Source organism: Epargyreus clarus, unplaced genomic scaffold (genome assembly GCF_041222505.1).
Source record: "Epargyreus clarus isolate Ecla_fem2 unplaced genomic scaffold, WU_Ecla_fem_2.2 ptg000027l, whole genome shotgun sequence".
Taxonomy (NCBI): Eukaryota; Metazoa; Arthropoda; class Insecta; order Lepidoptera; family Hesperiidae; genus Epargyreus; species Epargyreus clarus.
Genome location: NW_027332234.1, coordinates 12,872,321 through 12,895,381, shown reverse-complemented (window position 1 = coordinate 12,895,381; position 23,061 = coordinate 12,872,321). Strand labels below are relative to the sequence as shown.

General features: G+C 35.5%; 1 protein-coding gene across 1 annotated transcript; it reads left to right on the top strand.

The window, feature by feature from the left end:
• Positions 1–2,135: 2,135 nt before the first annotated feature.
• On the top strand, positions 2,136–20,378 carry LOC140753902 (uncharacterized). The gene is made up of 6 exons (XM_073088728.1): positions 2,136–2,263; positions 16,311–16,469; positions 16,674–17,066; positions 17,401–17,605; positions 18,027–18,180; positions 19,897–20,378. Exons 1-6 carry the CDS (start codon positions 2,260–2,262, stop codon positions 20,062–20,064), a joined length of 1,083 nt encoding a protein of 360 aa, XP_072944829.1. The 5' UTR covers positions 2,136–2,259; the 3' UTR covers positions 20,065–20,378.
• The last annotated feature ends 2,683 nt before the right edge of the window (positions 20,379–23,061 follow it).

Here is a 23,061-nt window from a genome sequence, read left to right as displayed (position 1 = left end):
CAATGGTTTAGTCTACGTGCTTTATCATCGTCTTAAAAGAATAATAAACACACGCACTACAAGTTAAAATGCAAAACAATAATAACGTGACGAAATTCTGCCCGTTATCAATTTTCTAGGAAACTGATATTCCGAACACGAGACCTCAAATATCATGCGGCCATATTATTTGTGTCACGTGAACCAATTTATCAGGCACGCTTGTTCAAATTCCGTAATACATATAACCCACATTGTAGGATAACAATATACATCATAATTACGTGATCTGTGATTTCAAATTATTGCATTTTCTAATGTCATCAACCTAATGCTGCATGACACAAAACATTAAAACATAGTATTCAGATGTACTTATATAAAACTAGTGTTTCACGACTTTTCATGAAACCAAGTCGTGATTTGGTTTGGTCAATTATCAGTTTAGTAGATAATTTTATTAGTAAACTGATAAACACAAGACTCGTGTAAATACACATGTATGGATAACATCGTGTTTAGCATAAAATTTACACTTTATATAAACTGAGTTTCTTTGCAAACTGAAAATGGCGGCGCCACTATCACGTACGATTTACACGTATTTAAATTTAATATTTCAGCGCGAATTTGAGATTATAACGTCATGGAATAGCATAGCGCATTGTAGAAAATGATGACCAGTGTTTACCTTTTAGTGTGAGATGGGTGTAAGCTAAGTGGCCAAAACCTTATTGTTATTTGTTATTTAACTATTCTAATGATTATAGTTCCATTATTATTCCTCTATAAGTTATACACAGCAATGCTATGATTTGCGGTTTTTTTTCTCGAATACTTTTGGGTTTCAATGTTTTCTGTTTTATTTGCAAGAACATATATATACTCAAACTCAATCAATACTCATATATGCTCAAATCTCCATGGGCGACGGTCGACAAAGGCTTCTCATTCAATTCATTTTGTACCCAATGAATACACATTACAAATTATTTGTAATAGGAAATAGGAATATTTGCACCAAAAATCACTCTAAGATTAAAAATAACTAAGGTCACGTTCACAGAACAAATGAGCTGAAAAATTGCATTTAGCGGTACTCAACATTAATTTACCTACATCTTCCTAATAATAGTGTCAAAACAGTAATTAACACGTCTCATGAAATACGAACAATAGCTAATAACAACATGGTATCAAACTGAATCGATATCGGCAAATAACACTTCATGACTTAACCTTGTTCGTAGAATACGCTTCATGTGAGGTAACATAAAAATAATAATGGCGATTGACTGATTGTTCTTTGAATAGTTGGACATTTGGTGCGATTTTAGTACCTTGAATATTTTAAATTTCGAACGAAATGACGCGTCAGCTGAAAGGAGGGGAGCAGCTGTCAGCCTGTCATGCGCACAAAGATGGCCGCCACGTTGTGAACAACAAGTGATTTGCTAACCGTTATATTATTGGTGTATAGCATATCAGATAACGTTGTTTATTAACAATAAAACCTAATGTAATTTTTTAGTTACTAACGAATATAATTTTCAATACTTAAATGATTTTTAACAATCAGGGTAATAAAATGTTAAGTAATGATAAACATATTACAAATGTATGACCCTTGACTGTCGTGTTCTATAACGCAATAACAGACTATCATGACTGTGATGTATTTAACTTGCTCCATGTTATCATTAAAAATATCCCCTCTAGATCATTTGAGATTTTAACTTGTAATGGGTAGGCCATTACAAGTTAAAACAACGGTTAAGGTGGGAATTATCACAATATCGAATTTATGTCTGTTACAAAATTTAAGAAATATATTTCATTTTTCTTAATTTTACTTTTATTTGAAACTCGAGTTAATCGATTTTTACTGCCAGTATTTACCATTAAAGTTAAGGATATTGGAATAGTTCCCGTAGGAGCGATAAAGTAACAGTTATAACAGAGAGCTCCTACGATCTATAAAACCTTACATAAGAATATTATGTGAAAAATATTCAAAATATAAATATGTTTCTAACTAGCTGTGCAAAATAGTTGATTTTACGTTACACGTTATTGAAACCGTGTATAACGTTATTGAAAGCGTTATTTAGTAGATAACTGGCAGCCCTATAACGACTAAAGCAACGAGACTATAATATAACGCAGGCAAAACATTCAACGATCAGTTTGTGTGTTGTCGGCGGAGGAGACGTATCGCCCTGTACGCGCCGGAAAGCAACGAGCGCCTTTTTTGCCTTTAATTTGGCTTCTAGCCGTTGTATGGGTGAGTTTTTGTAAAAACTTGTCTCTTTTTACAAGTTAACAGTATTGTGAGGGACTTTTAAGTGACGTTATCACATCCACACAAAGAACGACTCGTGTCTCAAATGGTCAGCGCGGCAGACAAACATTCCTATTTGTTTTGTTTCTGACATAAACAATGCGTGACTTTTTGTGCGAAAAAGCCCTAAACAATACCGTCCCGTTTGTTGTTATGGTATTTTAATGGTGATACGGACATATCGTTATTTTGCTTGTTCAATCTGTTAGTTGACACTGTTTGTTTTCGTGGCAACGTTCTGGAATTTTGTGTTATGGTAGCATGAAATATCGGACAAACAATGAAAATGCCTTAGCGATTTTATATTATCTGTTACTACAACATGTTTCTTATTTTTCATTTTTCTTCATTTTACTTTTATTTGAAACTAGACTTAATCGATTTTTACTGCCAGTATTTGCCATTAAAATTGATTTATTATGGTACGGTATTCTTGTTTAATTTTATCGTACCAAACCTCGTGTGATTCTCTTTTTATCATACTTGCTTATAATTCTTAGAACATATTTCAAATAAAATTACGTGAACATGACTACGTTAATAAATTACCCAATTAGTTAATTACATAAATTTGATTTACAAATCATTGTGAAATGTGTTATAGTATTAGTAAGGCCTATACAAATAACCTCTCGAATATTAATTTAGCATAAACATTATAAAAACAACAGCACATAAATTATGACCAATTTCGTATGTTTTGGCGCGTTTTTACTTATCTATGCGCGTTTTAGCGCAATTCAAAAAAGGAAGACTTTATAAAGCGCTTTAAATTTAGTCTTAGTTAGATTTTAGGCCATGGTCGATGATCATATGACGTTGCACACATACATACAATTACATACATTTGTAATTACATAAGATTACAAAATGTTAATGTAACCAGATAAAACCAGTTATTTGCTTGTAGCACGTGCCCGATAATTTGCTTATTTTGTGCATGCAAATGTTGATAATAAATATGTAACTAGGTAAAAATGTGGGTATAATTAACTATATATCGATACATGTAAAGTTTCAGTGGTTAGTTGTTTATTTTATAGGAATTTTACAAAATAGAAAATGTTGTTATGTTTTGGCGAAATAAGTACCATTGTGTAATTGTCCCTTATATAAAAATTTACACGTATTAAAATCCGCGAAAATTTTATCCTCCAAATTTGTCGAGCCTTGGTAATTACTTTGAGGATAATTACGCTCGATGACCTAATAATATCTATATTTTTGGACAAAAAGCCCCATGACCATGTTTTTCGCGATTATAACATTATAAATTCTCGTAGGCTGTGCTAAAATATCGCTACTTGTAATTTTCCTTATGATAACAGTATATTAGTTTGTCGTATATATTTGCTTGGGGAAGTCCTGGACATAATTTATTTTCCTCTAATTTAGGACACTATAGATATTTCTTATTGCTCCCTTATCCTTTTCTACGGTTTACAAGTTACTTTCCTTCATTTATCGTTGTATCTGTTTTTCTTCGAATTCTCATATTCCTTAGGTATCTATCAATCGCCCATCTATCCTTTCATCGTCCTTTTATTCCTGTTGTCCTTTCTTTTTCAAATACATCTTCCATTTTACTATGCATTTTTCCAATTAGTCTTTCGACAATTCACCAAATCACCTGTATAATCTACACCAGCCTCTATATCTCTATCTCTATATGAAATTACATCTTAATCTTTACCCTAGTTATTGACAATTTAACAAACATTAAAACAGAAGCAGTATATATTTTAATCACAGATTTTATTCGTAATGTTCGCAATTACTTTCTATGAAAAATGAATGTGTGCACTAGTTTATATAGTAAAGATCGTTCTATAAGCCAAAATCGATATACACTTTTATACCTATACTGGCAAGCTATGAAAGTGAACTCGACGAAATACAAGTCGACGTAAGAACAGAGATCATTGTTTGAATATCACCAAGAGAGATCAAATACCAGAATGTAATATTATAAAAATGAACGAAAGAATGGAATGTAATGAATAAAGTAGAAGGCAATAATTATGCGCTCGATAAAGCCTCGATAGCTATGACGCTATGAAAGACAAGAGGTTCGTTGTAGACAGCTGGACAGTTACTGATAAGAACTCAATGTTTTGAGTAGGCGTATTAATAGGACCTTTATTACAGGATACGTTTATACCTGCTTTATTAGTTCCATTTCGATTTCGGTTCTACAAAACAAAAGATTTATTACACTTTTTCTTTTTACTAAAGAACGCCAAAGATTACAGTTGCATCGTCATGGATACTCCGCATTGTTTGACGCTGTTTAAGAAAAGTGCCTTTTGGCACGACCTACATATTCAAGACAAAAGTGAATCGACATCTTTTAGACTAGCACGCTTCCCACTAAGTATCATGTCATTGTTACCTGATGAAATGATATCAAGATTCAAGACTATACTAGTATTTTTAGATATCTATAACGACATTTCTAGCTGCCAAAGCGAAGTACAGCAACAAAATTTGGGTTTGTGATGGAGGAGGTTGAACAATCTTGAATATCAACAATTTTCTTCGCCGATCTATGAGCCTTTTCTTATAGAAATCAAAGAGACTTGTGTACATCCCAGAGCGATTTTGGAGGAGGATTAAATAAAAAACTCCATCCCTGTGCTTACTCTACTCTACTTATATTAAAGTAAGTCGATTTGCTTACTATTTTGGTGGGAATTTGAGCCGCCCAAAACCCCAAAATCCTCTGGGTTAATCCTGAGTTTTGCCATAGCTATGAATATTACATCTTTTAATTTCCTCACAGAACATAACGCTCCTTTAAGGTGATATGAAAAGTGTTCGTAGAATTATTGCCACATGAATCATAAACAATTGAACACTCAACACTTCATGGAAAGGGGCAGCTTACGTCCATGGAGTGACGCCAGACATCAAAGGTCGATAGATAGGATAAGTATGTACGCAGTAAAGGTCACGCCATCCCGCCCACACCAAGTTGTAAGTTCACGAGTCCCCAATGAACTGTATTTTGTCTATACACACTTTAATTTGTTAGATTAATGTTATTCCCGTGTGACCTTTAACTAAAATTGGAGATGGTAATTTTCCTGTTCCATTTTGTGTTAATCGTTGTTTTTGGAGGCATAATTATGTAATGTGGGCAAATGCTTTTTTTAGAATATCTTGTTAAGTACTTATAAAGATATTGCTTATTTATCTATGAGGTTTTCATAAAATCAGTAGAAAATCCTATGAGATTTTTTCGCAATATTCAAGATTAAGCTGAGGAATATTATTTTATAATATAAATTAGCTATAGCTAATTAAAACCAGTAATAAGACTAATCACAAGTAAATTTCTGTTTTTTCACGAGTGTCAGACACCTCTTCTAGATATAGATCTGCAGTCGGTATTGAATTGATGACAATGTGAAGCAACATACATAACATAGAATACATCAAGTCGTTAGTCCCGCAGTCTACCCTAGGAAGTGCGCGTCGCAGACAGCCCCATTTAAACGGAAGTCTAGTCTGCCCAACTAGGCTATTATAATAGTCTGCTGCAATCTCTACCGATGAATATAGCTCTTCTTAACCGTTATAGCTTTCTTTGTCTACTGGATTAATTCTGCTACATAAATTTTGAAAGAAATTAGGTACATTTTTTTACAAAAATACCGAAAATTTCAACTTACTTTGGACTTTTCGTAGTTTATTTTATAAGACTCAAAATAAAAAGCCTAATTGTATAGGAAAAGTTATTAAAGGTGTGTATAATCTATTAATCCCCTAGTTGTAAACTATTCTAAAAGAAGGCTTACGAGTTACGACCAGCACTGGGACAATAATGAGTGGATGGACAAAAGAAAAAATATTAGACGAAGACCTTCATAGGACTTGCATTAAATGAATGAGTTATAGTAGAGTATTTTATTAATAATAAAGCGTAAAATCCAAATAGGATGTACTAAAGTATTAATTATATTTTTGAAATGAGTAACAAAACGCAGGTACGTGGAATTGTAAGATTTGAAGGTGGTAGAATCCTTTGTGGTTCGGCGGCACCACCGCCACACCTTTTTCTACCTAATAACAGCAGTGTTAGGCGCTGCTGTGTTCCGGTTTGAAGGGTGTGGTAAGAGAGACAGACTTTTCCAAGGCGATCCAGCTTAGTCCTCAGGGGTAGCGGCGCATCTGTGGCCGACCTCAGGTAGGAATATCTAATCCTATCTGGGGTTGATTACAGATGTGCATGGGCGGCAGTAGCCACTTATCATCAGGTGGACTGCATGCTCGCCTGCTACTCCTATATTATAAAATAAAATAAACTACAATGGATTAACTATGAAAAGGCAGCCATTAACAAACACGGCTAGTAAAACAATAAATCTACGTACGTTACCACATTTACGTCAATTGTTTAGTTTTACTCATTATATTATCATTGTTTAAGAAATTTAAACAATTGGTAATGTTTGCTTAAGTGTCGCGAGCTAGCAAGTATTGCAAAACATTATAATTTCCAGGAATTCGATTAATCACGTTTGTATGAAGAAGAAACATTGGACATTGAAGTGGACATAGATTATTTTATGTTCTGAACATACTTACAATACTTAAATAACAGGAAGTACAGAAGGATAATGCTTAGTACAAATTATAATATTATTAGTTAAGTAAATGATGTGTTTCGTCGATATGCAAATATTTTTTTGCATTTGGAAAGGGATCGATTTTACGATTTCTTCTGACCCCACTTTTTAATTTAGGCTTATTGGCAAAATATATTAGACTGGTCTATCCATATTAAAAAGAGCTTTATATTCTAATGAGATTACATGATGCGATTCAATCGGCATGTCTGGCATGACACATAGGACTGCACTACGTCAACTTCAATTCAAATGAAAACTAAAGCAGATCTTTATACTTATTCTGTTTTAATTTTGCTAATTACGGATACTTATACCTTGTCTACTGTTCGTTACTTTCAATGTATCCAATGGTTTTTCTGACAAAGATTGGCCTTTGACATTTATTAATTGCCTTTTGACATTCTTTGCCTACCGAAGATATGGTTAAATTGAAATTGTTAAATGTCAAATCAAATCAAATAAATCTCTTTATTTGTGAATACAGGTATTAAAAACACAGGTATTAAAAAGTTACATAAAACGCGCTATATTCTACCCTTTCAGGTATACGAATATCATAATTATCAAGACTTGTTACAAATCATTAATGAAGACGAAGAAAAAATTTACATTCATAATTATTAATTTTATTCATTAAATTATTAATTACCATATTCATTTAAACATTGATACGATTATTATCAAATACCATACAAGTCATATGTCGAAATTTGGTTACTAGAAATAGCTTAACTTAGCTCGATCTTTGGATAAGAAAAAAATTGATTCTTTCTTAATGGCGAGCGATGGCCTGAAAAACTTATTCAATAAAGTACCAGAATGTGTCAACCCTAATTCAGCCTGTTCAACGTATAGTAACAAAGAGATACTATATCAGCCATACGTATCAGAGATCAACGTAGTTTAACGAGTTCATGTAGATCGTTTACCCCCTCTGTTCGACTGACTCAAACCTGACTCATATATCAATGTTTTAAAACGTTAAACTTAGTCTTTGTTTGCAAGGTATTTTTGCAATCTTACATCTCGTGATTAGCAATAATAGGTCGGATTTTTTTAGTATCTGCCTAATTAACATTAACATTAACAAACATTTTATTGCCTTAAAAATTACAACAACATAATCGAAACTTAAAATTAAACATGTTTTTTCTTTAAATATAACATAATAAAAATACACAAACGAGATAAAAACAAAGAAATACTAATAATTGCTTACTACTTGTGGTTATAATCTAGGCAAAAGGAAGTGCCTCAGCTATCGCTACCACAGGATTACGATCCCATGGAGCGCTGTTTTTCAGCTACTCCCTCCTCCCCGAGTTGTTATGCGGGAATTCAGGACTTGGCTCCCCTACCTCGGTCAATTCGTTCTTTTTCAAACAAAAATGAAAATAAATACTAAATAACATATTTTGACAAACAACTAATAATAATTACATTCTACAAGGCACAACACTAAATATTAAAAATAATATGACTCTTCGAGTACGGGGTGACTGTGTATGTGTATATGTGTGTGTGTGTGTGTGTGTGTGAGTGTGTGTGTGTGTGTGTATGTATGTTAGTATGACTATTAAGTCCAGTTTCTGGTAACTTATTAAACTAATAGATTTTACCTCATATAGATTGATTATTAATAACGTTCCTAAGTGTCTCAAGCTTACTTCACCCTTCAAACAATTGTATGCAGAAATAGGTAGGTGATTTAGGAAGAGTTACACGGGTTACCCCTTTATCGTGATTTGACAAGATGATCCCTTTCTTTCGTTTGATGCTAAAAAAGGACGCAGTATCAACAAAGCACAAAGCTCTTTGTAACAACCGTAGAGCACGCAATTGTCTCTGGTAAATATTCACAATGTGTACTTGACAACCACTTTCCATTTTATTATGGCAATACTTTCACCTTCGTACAACACGTAATAACTCAGACTAAAAAAACAGATAAGTAATAGTCTATCATTAAGGTTTTTTTTTGTAAACGCAAAGGCGTCTCGAATAATATTGAAGCATTCCAAGTTTGTCGATTTGCGTAGATACACGAATGACGCACAATCGGCACAATACAAATGTCCATTGCATAAATTGCAAAGAAGAATTTTGTATGAGCCCTGATGTTTTTGTTTTTTTTTTATAATATAGGAGTAGCAGACGAGCATACAGTCCACCTGATGGTAAGTGGCTACTGCCGCCCATGGACATCTTTAATCAACCCCAGATAGGATTAGATATTCCCACCTATGGTCGGCCACAGATGCACCGCTACCCCTGAGGACTAAGCTGGAATGCCTCGGAAAAGTCTGTCTCCCTTACCACACCCTTCAAACCGGAACACAGCAGCGCCTAACACTGCTGTTATTAGGTAGAAATAGGTTTTGTACAATTAAACTCTTGAAAAAAATCATTGTATATAACAAATATAAGTAGCATAAAAATCTGATTCAAAATCTGCTATGCCCCTCAAATGTATTCACACAAGGTAAACTTTGCGGTAATGTGTTTTTTCCTCGTACTCTGGATGGGTTTATTATAGTCCGATTCATATTAATTAGGTGTCCAAAATGTAAACAAAGGTGTTGTAGGCTGTATTACTTTAATATCGTCAAAAATAAGAGACGACCATTTGAAACGTATTTTCTTAATAGGTCAACCCCTACGTTACGTGAATCGGACTTTAATATAGAGTAATCTAGTCGTCGCTGCTCCTATTTTAGTTGTCAGTTATAAAGAAGAAAATAAAATGCCTTCGCTATAAAACGTTCCGCTAAGTGTTCTTTTTTTGGCATAAGCAGAACATGAATTAAGGTAAACTGAAAGTAGCTCTTGATTAGCCAATACTGCGAGGTCAGCAAATACATTCCAATTAATCTTATGAACTTGAGAAATTGCAACAGGAATCCCTTCAATCTATAAGAATCAGAGTCTCTCACATTTGTAAACACACGAAAGAAACATTGTTAGTGTTTCCCCGTACTAAAAATAATGTACCTGCAGTTTTTAATTTATGATTTTAAACCAAAGTCGAATGGTCAAGCCCTTGAACTGGACAAATCGTTGGCATTTTATGAAGGTTACTAAACCGGTATTTAATTTATTGATTTAAATTTACACACGTACAAATGCACTTAATTATATGAATTACTCCACAAAACTCTTAGAGTCTGCACACACAGTGTCATTTACAATATTGCAAATATCATTATGTATTTAATATAGATAATGTACGAATTAATTGACAATTATACCTATTGTTTGCATATTATTCATTCATAAATACTCTTATCATAATTCATATAAGTTTGTCAATCATCATCAACCCATTACTGTCCCACTGCTGGGCACGGGTCTCCTCTCAGAATGAGAAGGATTAGGCCATAGTCCACCGCGCTGGCCAAGTGCGTATTGGTAGACTTCACATACCTTTAAGATTTTTTATAAATCTCTCAGGTATGCAGGTTTCCTCACGATGTTTTCCTTCACCGTTTAAGCAAGTGATAATTAATTTCTAGTACGCACATAAATTTGAAAATCAGAGGTGCGTGCCTGGGATTTGAACCTCGGACCCCTCGATCGAGAGGCCGCGTTTCTTAACCACTAGGCTATCACTGCTTACAATATTACTGTCAATAACGCACGCGTGCTACCATAGCCTCAAAACTTTCTAAACATGTTCTAAACAAAGACCATTCACAGTCACGTGTGACCTCAGGAAGGTCGCTGACACAATGCCCTACATAGCCGCTAGACGTGCCAAGCCAACGAATGCGAACCGCGGCCTCCGAATGTTTCCTACGATAATTCGCGGCTAATAATTATTTTTTTTAATTTTTGAGCGGCAGATTAGAATAACCTTTACCCCGCGTGCCATAGATAACAAACATTTAAACGTAACAGATGATTGATGGCACAGAGAAAAAAACATGATTAAAAATTAAAATCTTAAGACTTAACTAAACTCACGTTAAGTTTTTTGCATAATTATTTAGTATTTCGTTGAAGCGTTGATGGTCTTGACTCTATAATTTATATTTACTCGCAAAACCAATTACTTGTAAATTGATGTACTTACTACGTACTTCATCAAATTTATAAAAGATAAACATAAAAAACGGTTACCTATATTTTCATATTTTGTTTCTTAAATCTTTGTTCTCATACAAACCTTTGAACTCAACAAAATGCCTAACAAGCTAAGAATATTGGCAAAATATTCTCCTTCATTTCTCTACTCCATCGGTTCTCCGGTAGCGTTACATTTAAATTGAGGATTCGAAATAGATTGAGTGATAGTTTACGTTAAAAATAAACATTTAATAGGAGCTTACGGCGGATTGGAATGATTGTATCTTTACGATCGCTTCGTTTGCTTGACTCATCATTTCCAGAAGTCGGTTTTAATGTTGAATTTGTGAATCATCTCCTGGGAAAACCACTCGCTCATTCTATTATACTAAGCAATTTGGCTGCATGAAACGATTTTAGTAACACATTAAATATTGTGTCTGTTTATTCCGGTTTATCTTGGAAACGTTGAAAATTTTCGAAGAATTCGTGTAATTTCGTAAAAGACATTGTGAAATTATGTTTTATGTCTGAAATATTTTGAGGACGTGTTGTAGATACGTGAATGAATCTATTTGCTTATTAATTAACTAAAGTTGCTCAAGAAATAAAGATACTAAAATAATTTATAACCATAATCTGACTTGCTCGTTCCTTATTCTCTTACTCTTCTTTTTTTCTTCTTTGGCAATCCTTTTCTTGGTCCCATTGCTGAGTATATTGGGTTTCTTCCCATAACATAAGAAGACTAGTACTCTGGAACATATTCCACCAATTTTTTTACGGATTACTGGTTATTGTGACCTGATATCATGTTTAAGTGTTAGCAATCGTGCCAAAAGTTACATAACATGCAAAGTGGCGTAGTGTTGACTTGCCAAGCATGCCGCCAAGTTTTCGTAGGTTCCATCATAAAATTTGAATAATGACATGAATTTAAGCTTATGATGGAAACGAAAAATTCGACTAGACTAACTTTTGAGTTCTTTGCAATAAAACCAAGAGAATTCTACAAACATTGTTACTTCCCTGACGGGGAATCCTGCAGTAAGATGCGTCATATGCTTACATATCAAGGTTTTCCTGGAAATTTCATATTCATTCCATGAAAACCCAGACTCTTATGCAACATCATTAACCAACAACCGTCCCGACGGTCCTGAAGATACGGTCCCGATGCGTTTGACATTTTAAACCATTCTACGTTTAAAAATTGTGGACTGGTAAGTTCACAGACGTTCAACTTTAGAGCACGAAGGAATTCAAAACTACTTATAGTACATAATGAAAATTATCGACGGTCAATTTGTCATCGAGACTTACTCTTACCAAACTCGACCAACCTAAACTAACCTAAGCAATAATTATCTTTTAAAGTTTAGACATTTTTATGTTGGAACATTTTATCCAGCTATTTCACTACATTTGATTGCTAGACATAGATGCGCAAACTAGGAAACACTGTAGTATAATCAAAATCAAAGTTTCTACTCATTAGTGGAAGTAGCTATGGAGAAACTTTATTCGCTAGAACCTAGTTCGCTAATAACTTTAATAAGCAGTGTAGTGTTCGAGCAATTTATCACAGGTTGCGCGACAGGGCTTTATTACATGGAAATGTGGGTGTCCTAGTTATTTAAATATCTAGTGATCATAAAGTTAAGATTAGGGCTAGAATAGATAATGTTCTCAATAATTTGAAGCCTTTAAATGTCTAAGAGAGCATAAAGGCACGCTTAAAGCTGACAGATAATGTGATCAATATTTAGAAGCTTGCGTAAACGTCGGATAATGTAACAAAATTGATTGTAGTATAGTTATCGCCAAACTGCTAGTCCGCTCTGAAGTTGCTGCGAGCAGGTATAGTCATACAAAAATTACTATGGCGACGTGATTCATATCTATATTCAGAGCTGACTATAAGTACCTACTTATCTCGGAAAAGTTGAATTTTGCTAAGTCAGTTAACCTTATGTTATTAATGAGTATATTTTAGAAGTACTTAAATACTTATAATAGAATCCAACATATCATTGATTTCTCGAAGTCATGTGTATAGGTTCTTAGAATTAATTACAACTTGTTATAATCGCGTAAAATATGAAACAAGTTTAAAAGTTATACACAATATTTTCAGTGTTTGAGAATTCTACTAAATCACAGTCTTAATTCTTCTCTTTCACTGATCCACAATTTGGGACAAAACAGTCATTGGCTGTATAAATCCAGTAGAGATATTATCAGTTATATCTATCATGAAGTACCTATATTGATATCATAATATTGCGTTTTTTATTTAACGTCATTATATAGTTGCATACCTATATATTATGCAACAATAATATATATGGAAATTTTGAAGATGAAAGAATCCCTTGTGGTTCGACTCCGATGGCACCACCGCGACACTATTCTATTTCTACCTACTAATAGCAGTGTTAAGCACTGCTGTCTTCTGGTTTGAAGGGTGTGATAAGGGAAACATACTTTTCAGAGGCGTTCCAGCTTGGTTCTCAGAGGTAGCGGCGCATCTGTGGCCGACCTTATTTAGGAATATTTAATCCTATCTGGAGTTGATTACAGATGTCCATGGGCGGCATTACTCACTTACCATCACAGAAAGCTTTTAAACTACACACACACTCTTGTAACACAAAGCGTGCGTAGAAATGTGATCGCATAAAAGGTATTGTTAAAATTTTAGATTCCCTCAACTGTTATGAGTAACGTTGACGTCAGCAATACCGATATATTTAGAAACACGTGACCGGTAACTGATTGCCAGCGGTGCGAGGCACAGGCGCGGGCGGAAATACTGTTGGGCGATATTGGTAAAGATTAAATATGTCAGGTTTAAGTGCTTAAACCTTGAATGGTTCTACCGTAGATCCTGTCATGGTTTTAGTATGTAAATGCAAGTGATTTTGGCTTTATAGTAGTAAATGAAGGTAGAGTAAAAATGTTCAATTTAGATTAAGTTACGTTAAAATGCTTAAGTTAGGGGATGTCTACAAGACACTGGCCATATAATATGGACACTTGTAGGAAATACAGTACTTATTTGAAATATTTAAATTAAATTTAAAAAAAAAACATACGAAAAATGGAAGATGAAAATTTATCTAATCAATTCGTTTATAATCTTAAGTTATAAAATATAGTACAATGCGTTTACGTTTTGATAGTCCTCTGGCAGATTAATCTTATCGGGCCAGTGATAAGCGATAAGGTTATCAAAGATATATTTGGCGATACCGCAACCCTGACAACAGCCTCGATTTCGCTCTTTGTCTTGATTAAAATCTAGACACTTAAATAATTACTATGTAGACATTATAGAGATTATTATTAAAGCGATTAATTTCCGCCTACTATTTTGAAAGTTCGTAGGTGGATACAGACCTTAAGAGAGTTCAGTTGTATGATGTCCAATTCGCAATATGTCCAGTGGTCGCAAAAGTCTAAATCGCAGAATGTCCAATTAGCAGAAATTTCAAATTTTGCAGAATGTCACATACGCAGGAAGTCAAGATAGCAACGAGAGTAATTTTAAAAGTTGCGGAATTTTAAACGTTTCACGTAGACTTCCGTTGCCGAACATAGTCCCCATGGTGTAGTAGTGTCATCTTAGTCAATAAATAAAACATAAATACGAAAACACGTCGCATCGCGGCACTGCAACGACGTGTGGCGATGCGGTGTCGTGCCGTACATTCCCACGACGCGATAAAATGTCGCGATACGTCGTAACGTAACACGATGCGACTTTGTATGTTCTTCGTGTCTTGTCATTAAGCAAATATAGATTAGGTTATATTCCCTTTATAAATAGATATTTCCAACTACTAGTTGCTATACGTATACATACTATTTATTTTAGAAGGGAAGCCTGACCTTAAGCTCTTTAAATTTACTACCCATCGTAAAATGTACATTAGGAAGACGATCTTCCTTTTCATACGTCTCCGAAGACTACTTGAAAGGAATTTGAAATAGGGTATCTTCATGTACCAAAATACCAAATTTTAGATATTCGTATGAGAGTAAATAAATGAATTTATTTATTTCTCAAACATAGCTTACAGTAGAATTAATGTGGACTTATGGACCCGCAAACATTTGAAACTTGTAATTTGACTACAATTTAAATGAATAAAATTACGCTTTCGACACTCATAGCTCCATATTAGGAGTATCTGTCTTCAGTGCTAGACGAAAAAACCCAATCCAGAACAGAAATCTTCAAACTTCTAGCTGGCCGGGAATTGAACCCAGAACTTACTGGGTGAGAGCGGGCGACCGCGAAAAGAGGCGTCCATAAAGTATAAATAAAATATCTTTCTTTTGATTTGCAATAATTACATTTTCATCACCCCTCTGAACCGGACATTACATAATCTGTTTACCCAAACACGCAAAACAAACCTATCGTATAGCGTGACTGTACGCAGCGAATTCCGGAATGACAAATGGAGTTGCAGTAGTCGCGGAAAATACATTTATTCATGCCGATGTACGCCGGCATGTTCCACTAACCTCGATGTCGGACACTCTTGTCTTACTAAAACGGAATAATAAGGCAAGTTTCTTACGTAACTGCCGATTTTGGTGATACTGTTAGACCCTTTTATACATACTCCATTGCTGGGCATTGAAGGTTCTGTGGATACTGTAACTCGGAGAGGTCTAGTCTTCTCCGCCAAGTTTAAATACGGATTTATGAAGGTTAAGGTTTAGGAGCTAAAGGGCGTCAGTTTTTTCTAAATCGCCCATAAGTTAATCCGACATACATATATTCACTTGAAAGGCTAAAAGTTCAATACGCAAAGGAACTGCGTGCTTTTCCAGTTCGGTTAAAAAATATATTTCACGTGTTATCTCAGTACTCAAGGATACTGATGGATAACAAAAGAGCGTAGGATGAAGCAATATGGATCATGTTAATTTATGATTCAACTACAATTAGCGTTAAACAATGCAGTAACGTTGCGGAAACGACACGCGATCCATTCTGTTATGTCGGCTGATGTAACTACTTCGTTTAACCTTGATGACTACAAAATGTATTGTTTCTATTTCATTAGTTTAAATTTCAAGGTATTTTTGCAGTAGAATGTGACAAACAATAATTTTCATAGAATAGGGTAAAAAATAATTTACCAAAATACATACACATTTTTAGAAAGAACAAAGTAATTAACATTATCGAAAATAAAGTAGTTATCAAATATGAATAAGACCAACCTCAGTTATGGGACAAACTAATGATATATTTTATTTGTTGTTGACAGAGCGTGAAAAACCTACGTTATTGGTGTTAGAGACGCAGCGTGAGGCGCTCGCGAAGAGCGTCGAGGTGGCGACTGAGCGCGGGCGGGACGATGCGCAGCGGGACAGCCAGCGCGCGGAGGCGGAGGCGGCCTCGCCCTCCGTCGGCCGCTGGGGCTCCGAGTGGCCCAGTTGACTCGCTTCGGTCCAGGACGCCTCGGACTGCGAGAGCGTCGGCGATTTGACCGGGCCGCCCCTGCCGCCCGCACGCTGGGACCGCCCGCGGCGAGCCCTGGCGCTGAGCGGCGCCGCGCACGAGGACCTCGCCACCGCCGCGGAGGGCATCCTGCGCCGCCTCCTCGTCGACGAGAACTACGACTCCGTCAACAACTTCATCTCGCTCCACGACGCGTTCGAGAGCTCCGCGCAGTCGCTGTACGACGTGTTCAAGAAGTACGCGCCGCCGATCCGCCCGAAGAAGCACACGTGCGTCGGGCTAGCGATCGAGCTGATGAGGCGGTGGCGGGTTTTGAATAAGAAGTTTCCGGGTTTCGCGGCGGCGACGGCGCTGCAGTCGTGCGAGGAGGCCGTGGTGAACGTGAGGCAGTACGTGCTGAGCGGGGAGGGGCCGGAGGCGGTGGCGACGGCGGAGAAGGAGCACGTGATGGTGGGCGTGCAGATCAGCATCGACGGCCGCGCCGGCGTGATGCTGGCCGACCCGGGGTACCACGTGCCGAGAATTGTCACCGTTATGGCTGATCGGGCGTATCCTCATACTGGTACGTCCTCATTTATATTTTCAGTGAGTTACTGCTTACGATAGGTAAATATCATTGTACAAATGAAAGTCATTTAACTTGACTGCCGTTTTCTTTGACATTGTGGAATCCCAGAATATTAATAATTCTATTGTTATTTACAAAATATAAACGTAAAAAGTTTGAAATTAAGTTTAGGACCAATAAAAAATATAAAGGTTGATGATTATTAGATCGTTCTTAAAGAGACAAAGTATCCGCAACATGTAAATTTGCAACATTTCCTGAACTCAAAAGATTTTGAACATTTAAAGTGAAGAAGAAATCGCTAAATGTATTCTCCGTTTTCCTCCAGGTTGGTACGTCCAATCGGACGAGCCGCACTGCCGCAAGGAGTACAACTACGCGTACAACCCACTGAACAGCAGCTACGTGGAGTGGCAAGAGCGGGAGACCAGGGGCTCCAGCATCAACACCAAGACCTCGCTGGTCTACGTCGCCCGGCCATACCTGGACGGCGTGAATGTTACTGAGAGGAGGAACTTGGTGTACAACTTTAGGTTTGTGGTTCATCTCTATTTTTATCGAAGTGGTTACGATTTTATCGGTTGTAACTGGGTATATGTCTCAGTGCTAGGCAAATTCTCTTCAAATAAAGGTCTGAAAAGTGCAATATAGTGTATGCCTTTAATTGAAGAGACTGTGGTGAGGGAGACATATTTTTCCGAGGCATTTCAGCTTAGTCCTCAAGGGTCGCGGCGCATCTGTGGCCAACCTTAGGTAGGAATCGAATCATGTCAAAAGATTTTTTTGCAAAACTTTCAATATTTACTGTCCAGCTTTATGATATAGATTTTATTTCTATGTTTGCAAAAATTCACCCCCGTTATTTTTACCAAACGCGCCAAAAAATGTAGGTACACAAACATGTTTGCGTGCTGACTATTTGTGAAAGGCACTAACCAACGGGTTTATTTCCAGGAGTCTGCTAGCACGCGACCAGAAGGGCCACCTGGTAGCGGGGCTTTACTTCCCCGTGGGCGCTAAGGACGCCCACTTCACGCTGTTCCTCGACGGCGCTGCGGAGCACAGGAAGACCAAATACAAGTTCTCTATGTTCAGTGATCCAGAACAAGTGAGTATCTTATGCATTTCATAAAACATTTTGGGGGTAGTTCAAAATATTACTTAGAAACACAGCTAAAACAACATACTAGATGACAAGCACGGTAACCTGCCAAAACATGAGATATTTGAGATAACATCTTTAACACAAGCCATCTTCACCTTCAGTTTCCTTATTTTGATTTTATACTGGCTCATTCTGTGCGTTTTGGAATCCATTCCCGTTATCATTCTGAAATGCTAGGTATACAATACATATAATTGTATCTATCCAAAGCCTTCCAATGACATCTGTGATCGGTTTTAAATAGAAATAAAAAGCGGCCATGGTGTCTACCTGATAATAATTCAGTGGCAACTGCCGCCCATGGACATGAATCCACCCTAGATAGAATAAGTTCTAACTAAGATCAGTTATAAATGATCCCTTGAAGAGTAAGTCGTTACACCTAATGTGATTGTCTCTCCCCATAACCTTCGAACCAAAATATAACAGCACTTAACAATGCTGTCACTAGGCATAAATAAATGCTTTGAAGACAAAACTAACAAAGGCTTTCAAGACAATACTGTAACAAAGTAATCATTACCACATTTAAGCAATTATTATTATCTGTTAACTTTTTATTATTATTTGATTTGTAAAAATAATATCAGAACCGGTTTTATGATACCCAAACGAAATAATAAATTAAATTAGTGTGTTGATAACAATGTTTATTACAAAACGTGGTCAGCCACGAGACTTCCTAAAACCTTGAAGTTTTATCAGCAAGTGAACTCGTGTATTTGGTGGTGCTAATAAATTGTGATAACTACGATTAGAAGTTTGCAACGAAATTAATAGTTTTATCTAACGCTATTTATCAAGTGGATAAACATCCGTGAATTATTTTTTATACGCCGAGCCTCTAAATATTAGCGGAAGTCATGAATATTGGTTGAAATATACCTAATGGTTAGCCAGACAGATCGATTCTTTATCGAGTTTTTTTTGGTACTAAGTATGTAAAAATAAACAATCATTTTACTTATAGTTTTAGGAAATTAGCTATTATTCTTCGATTTTGTTACAAATTGTGAAGTCTAAAATAAGATTTGGTGAATTTTGATGGTTTATTAAAATTTATGAAATGAGAAAAAGTATGTAACATAACTTTGTGAAAAATTCATACTTGCTAATATTTCAGTTCTTTAACTAACATTTTAGTGTACACAAGTAATATAGCTCGTTACAGTAAATGTGTCATTAGCGTCTGTGGAGAGCAATTTGAAAGTTTGTTCAATGCCCCTTTAAATATAGTCTTCATAGCAAAATTGTGTGGCTTTCTATAGCCGACTTCGATTATAATTTGCTTGAAAACATAATTAGCTAGAAGTTAGGATTTGAAAGATGGTAATTATAGAACCGGTTATCGCCTTATAATGTTGATTTCTAGCGTTTTAAGCATGAAGGAATGTAAGAATTACATGTAAAACTACATTTACTATTTATTTTTAATTTTCTTTAGCTCATATTATAAATTGGTCATTGCAATATGTACAATTATTGATGTTAAGTGTTAAGCCTTAATCCTTGAGAACTAAATGGGGCAGGGGGTGCCCGGACCACTAATCATCCATCATTTTGTCCTCTCGCGACTGTCTATTCTTATTTAAAAACAGTTATGTACTGTTTAACTGTACAGAATAATACTCGTAACTAACACAATGTCTTTGTACCCAGATACCAACCGCGTTATTGGAAGAAGTGGCGTTGTGCAACGAGCTGATGAACTACGAAGACGGGGAGCTGCTCCGCATCATCTGCAAGCTGTCCCGCGTGCTCGCCTGCCACTCCTTCATCGAGCAAATGTTAGAGATCAATGACGAGATCTGCCGGTTTTGCCTGTAGGACAACTAACGCCATCTATCCACCTTGGAAGAATTACAATTGAGTAACGCCCTCTGTGTACTTAAGAGCTAAATTAAAACTTAATTTTCCTTTTTTTCTTTAAATACTTTGTGTAGTTAATTCCTTTCTTTAAATTTTTTTATTTTGATATTATTGTGGGTATGGGATACTTAATTATTTTAATTAATTTGACTTAAATTATTTATTAATGATTAAGTTTTGTATTAATCATTTGAATACTTAATTATTGTATGCCCTTTTAAATTAATTGACATTATTATGGTTATTTTGACCAATACAAGATTATTTACTGACTTTGTGTTTCATTAACATTTATTACACTTTTGCAACAGATATCGAAATCCATTAAGATATTTTTGTCAGGCCGAGGATCGAACGAGGAACCCATTGCATGTCAGACAGGCTTCTTGACTGCTTTGTCATCGGGGTCATCATTAAGGCTAAGGAGACAAATAAAACTCAATTCAATACATTTTTAGCTACTTTATTCTAATGATCACACAAATGATAAAGTTGGTTCAATATCTACTATTCAGTTACATCAAAATCCAATATTACATCTAAAAATATATAAATATCGCGAGAAATCTGTCTTAATCAGAATCAAACGAGAATTTCAACGTGCAACGAATGATGTTGTAACAGTAACCTGTTTTAAACTAAACACATTTAATTCAAAGAGAAAATTTACATATTTTAGACAGAAAATAAATACGTACACGTGAAAAAACTCAAGAGTATTCAGGAAATCATAATTAAAAACTAACAATTGATAAACGTAAATAAAAATACTAAAGGAATGAGCGATAGTAAGTCCAGCACCCATATTTTGTGCTTCGCCGACTTGTATCACCGCAAACGAGAAACGATATACTATAATAAAAGTTGACATTTTTTAGATTGTAATCCAAAAATGGAAAATGAAAATTATCAAAACTATAGTCCGCGTAAAACTGCTAGTCCGCTCTGAATATAGAAACGAATCACGTCGCCATAGCAAATTGTATGACTACACCTGCTCGCAACAACTTCAGAGCGAACTAGCAGTTTGGCGCGAACCATATCTCACACCATTTGCTTTTGATCGAGATTCGGTTTATTTCATTATATTTATATTAATATTATTACTATATTATTAAAGTAACTAGTGAATATAATATACTAGTGAATAATTATATTAGTTGGTGTTTGACGGTTCGCGTGTTCTATAGTGCGTTACAGCATATAAAGTTCTAAACCTAGTAAGGTCACAGATGCAACAACTACTGCGGACTACGTTGGAAGACTATGAAAACGCTATGTAAATATGTAGAAAATCTTATAGAATTAATTTAAAAGCGATTTTCTCGCTTTAAACTTGTCGGCGGTGAGACAAGTCATTATCGAGGGGACTAAAACTATATTTCTATTGATTACATGTTACTTAACTATGGTTTATTTATATTCTTACACTTTATTACTAAGTATAGATCTCGCCAAAACACTAGTCCGCTCTGAACTTGTTTCGCGCAGGTGTCGGGCATATATTTTCAAGTAAAGTTAAAGTAGGATAGATATACAGGGTGAATTTTTCAAATAGGCCTTCAGGGCCGAATCTGAAACTATAAGGATAGCGAGCGTTCTTTTTTCGTATTATGAAAATTGTGAACACATCTTTTAATTACGCCTTCGTCAAAACTATCATATACTATCAGAGGAAATTACTATATTGTCATTTCCTCTGATACCTTTGTTTTGCTTCTGCGACGCGTATCGCGCATAGTTAAGAGCGGACTAGCAATTTGGTGCGATCTATACAAGATCTAAAAATGTATTGAAATATTATTTTGTAAAGATTGATTATTATTTTTCTCACTGAAGATCAGTCTCGGTCTTGTATTCATTTGATAGTAGATTAAAAAAAATGTAACTGACAATTTGTAAATATAAGTCTCGTAAATCCGTGTAAAATTAATAAATACATTTAATTTTTCACCATTTCATTAACATTGACCAAAATTCCTGAATTAACGACCAAATAAAAAAAATATATATATATCAAAATTGGGACCTTCATGGAATGATCAGACAAATTGCTTTTAAGACCTTCGGATGACCTTTGAATTAAGGTTCATAGATGATAGAGTATGGTTAGCCATCTTTTGTTTAGTATTTTCATTGAAATCTTCATCATCAACCCATTACTGTCCCACTGTTGGGCACGGGTCTCCTCTCAGAATGAGAAGGATTAGGCCATAGTCCACCGCGCTGGCCAAGTGCGTATTGGTAGACTTCACATACCCTTAAGATTTTTCTTTTTTTTTTTTTTATAAATCTCTCAGGTATGCAGGTTTTCTCACGATGTTTTCCTTCACCGTTTAAGCAAGTGATAATTAATTTCTACTACGCACATTAATTTGAAAATCAGAGGTGCGTGCCCTGGGATTTGAACCTCGGACCCCTCGATCGAGAGGCCGCGTTTCTTAACCACTAGGCTATCACTGCTTGAAATCTTGCACATTGAAATCTTACCAAAAATAAACCAACCTTCACAAAACACTACACCAAAACATTATTAGATCTTATAACAAGTCATGAAACTTATAGAATCAACTGTGAATAAACACAATCCACGTTAATTCTATGATTTTCAGTAGAGGACACTTGAACAGGTCTATACCCGTTATATATCGCCATAGTGATTATGTGGAATATTTCACGAACATAGTGGCTTTCGTTATATTATATGCAGTCTTTTTGACGTTGACAAATTCATAAAAAAATTACGATGAAAACGCGTGCCAAGAAATTGGTCAGATTTTTTATAATACAGTAGCAAAGGAGCATGCAGTCCACTTTATGGTAATAGGTAACTGCTGCCTATGGACATCTGTAATCAACCCCAGATTACTCCTATCTGAGCTCAGTCACTGGTGCGTTGCTACCCCTGAGGCCTAAGTAAGAACGCATCGAACAAGTACGTCTCTTACTATCAAG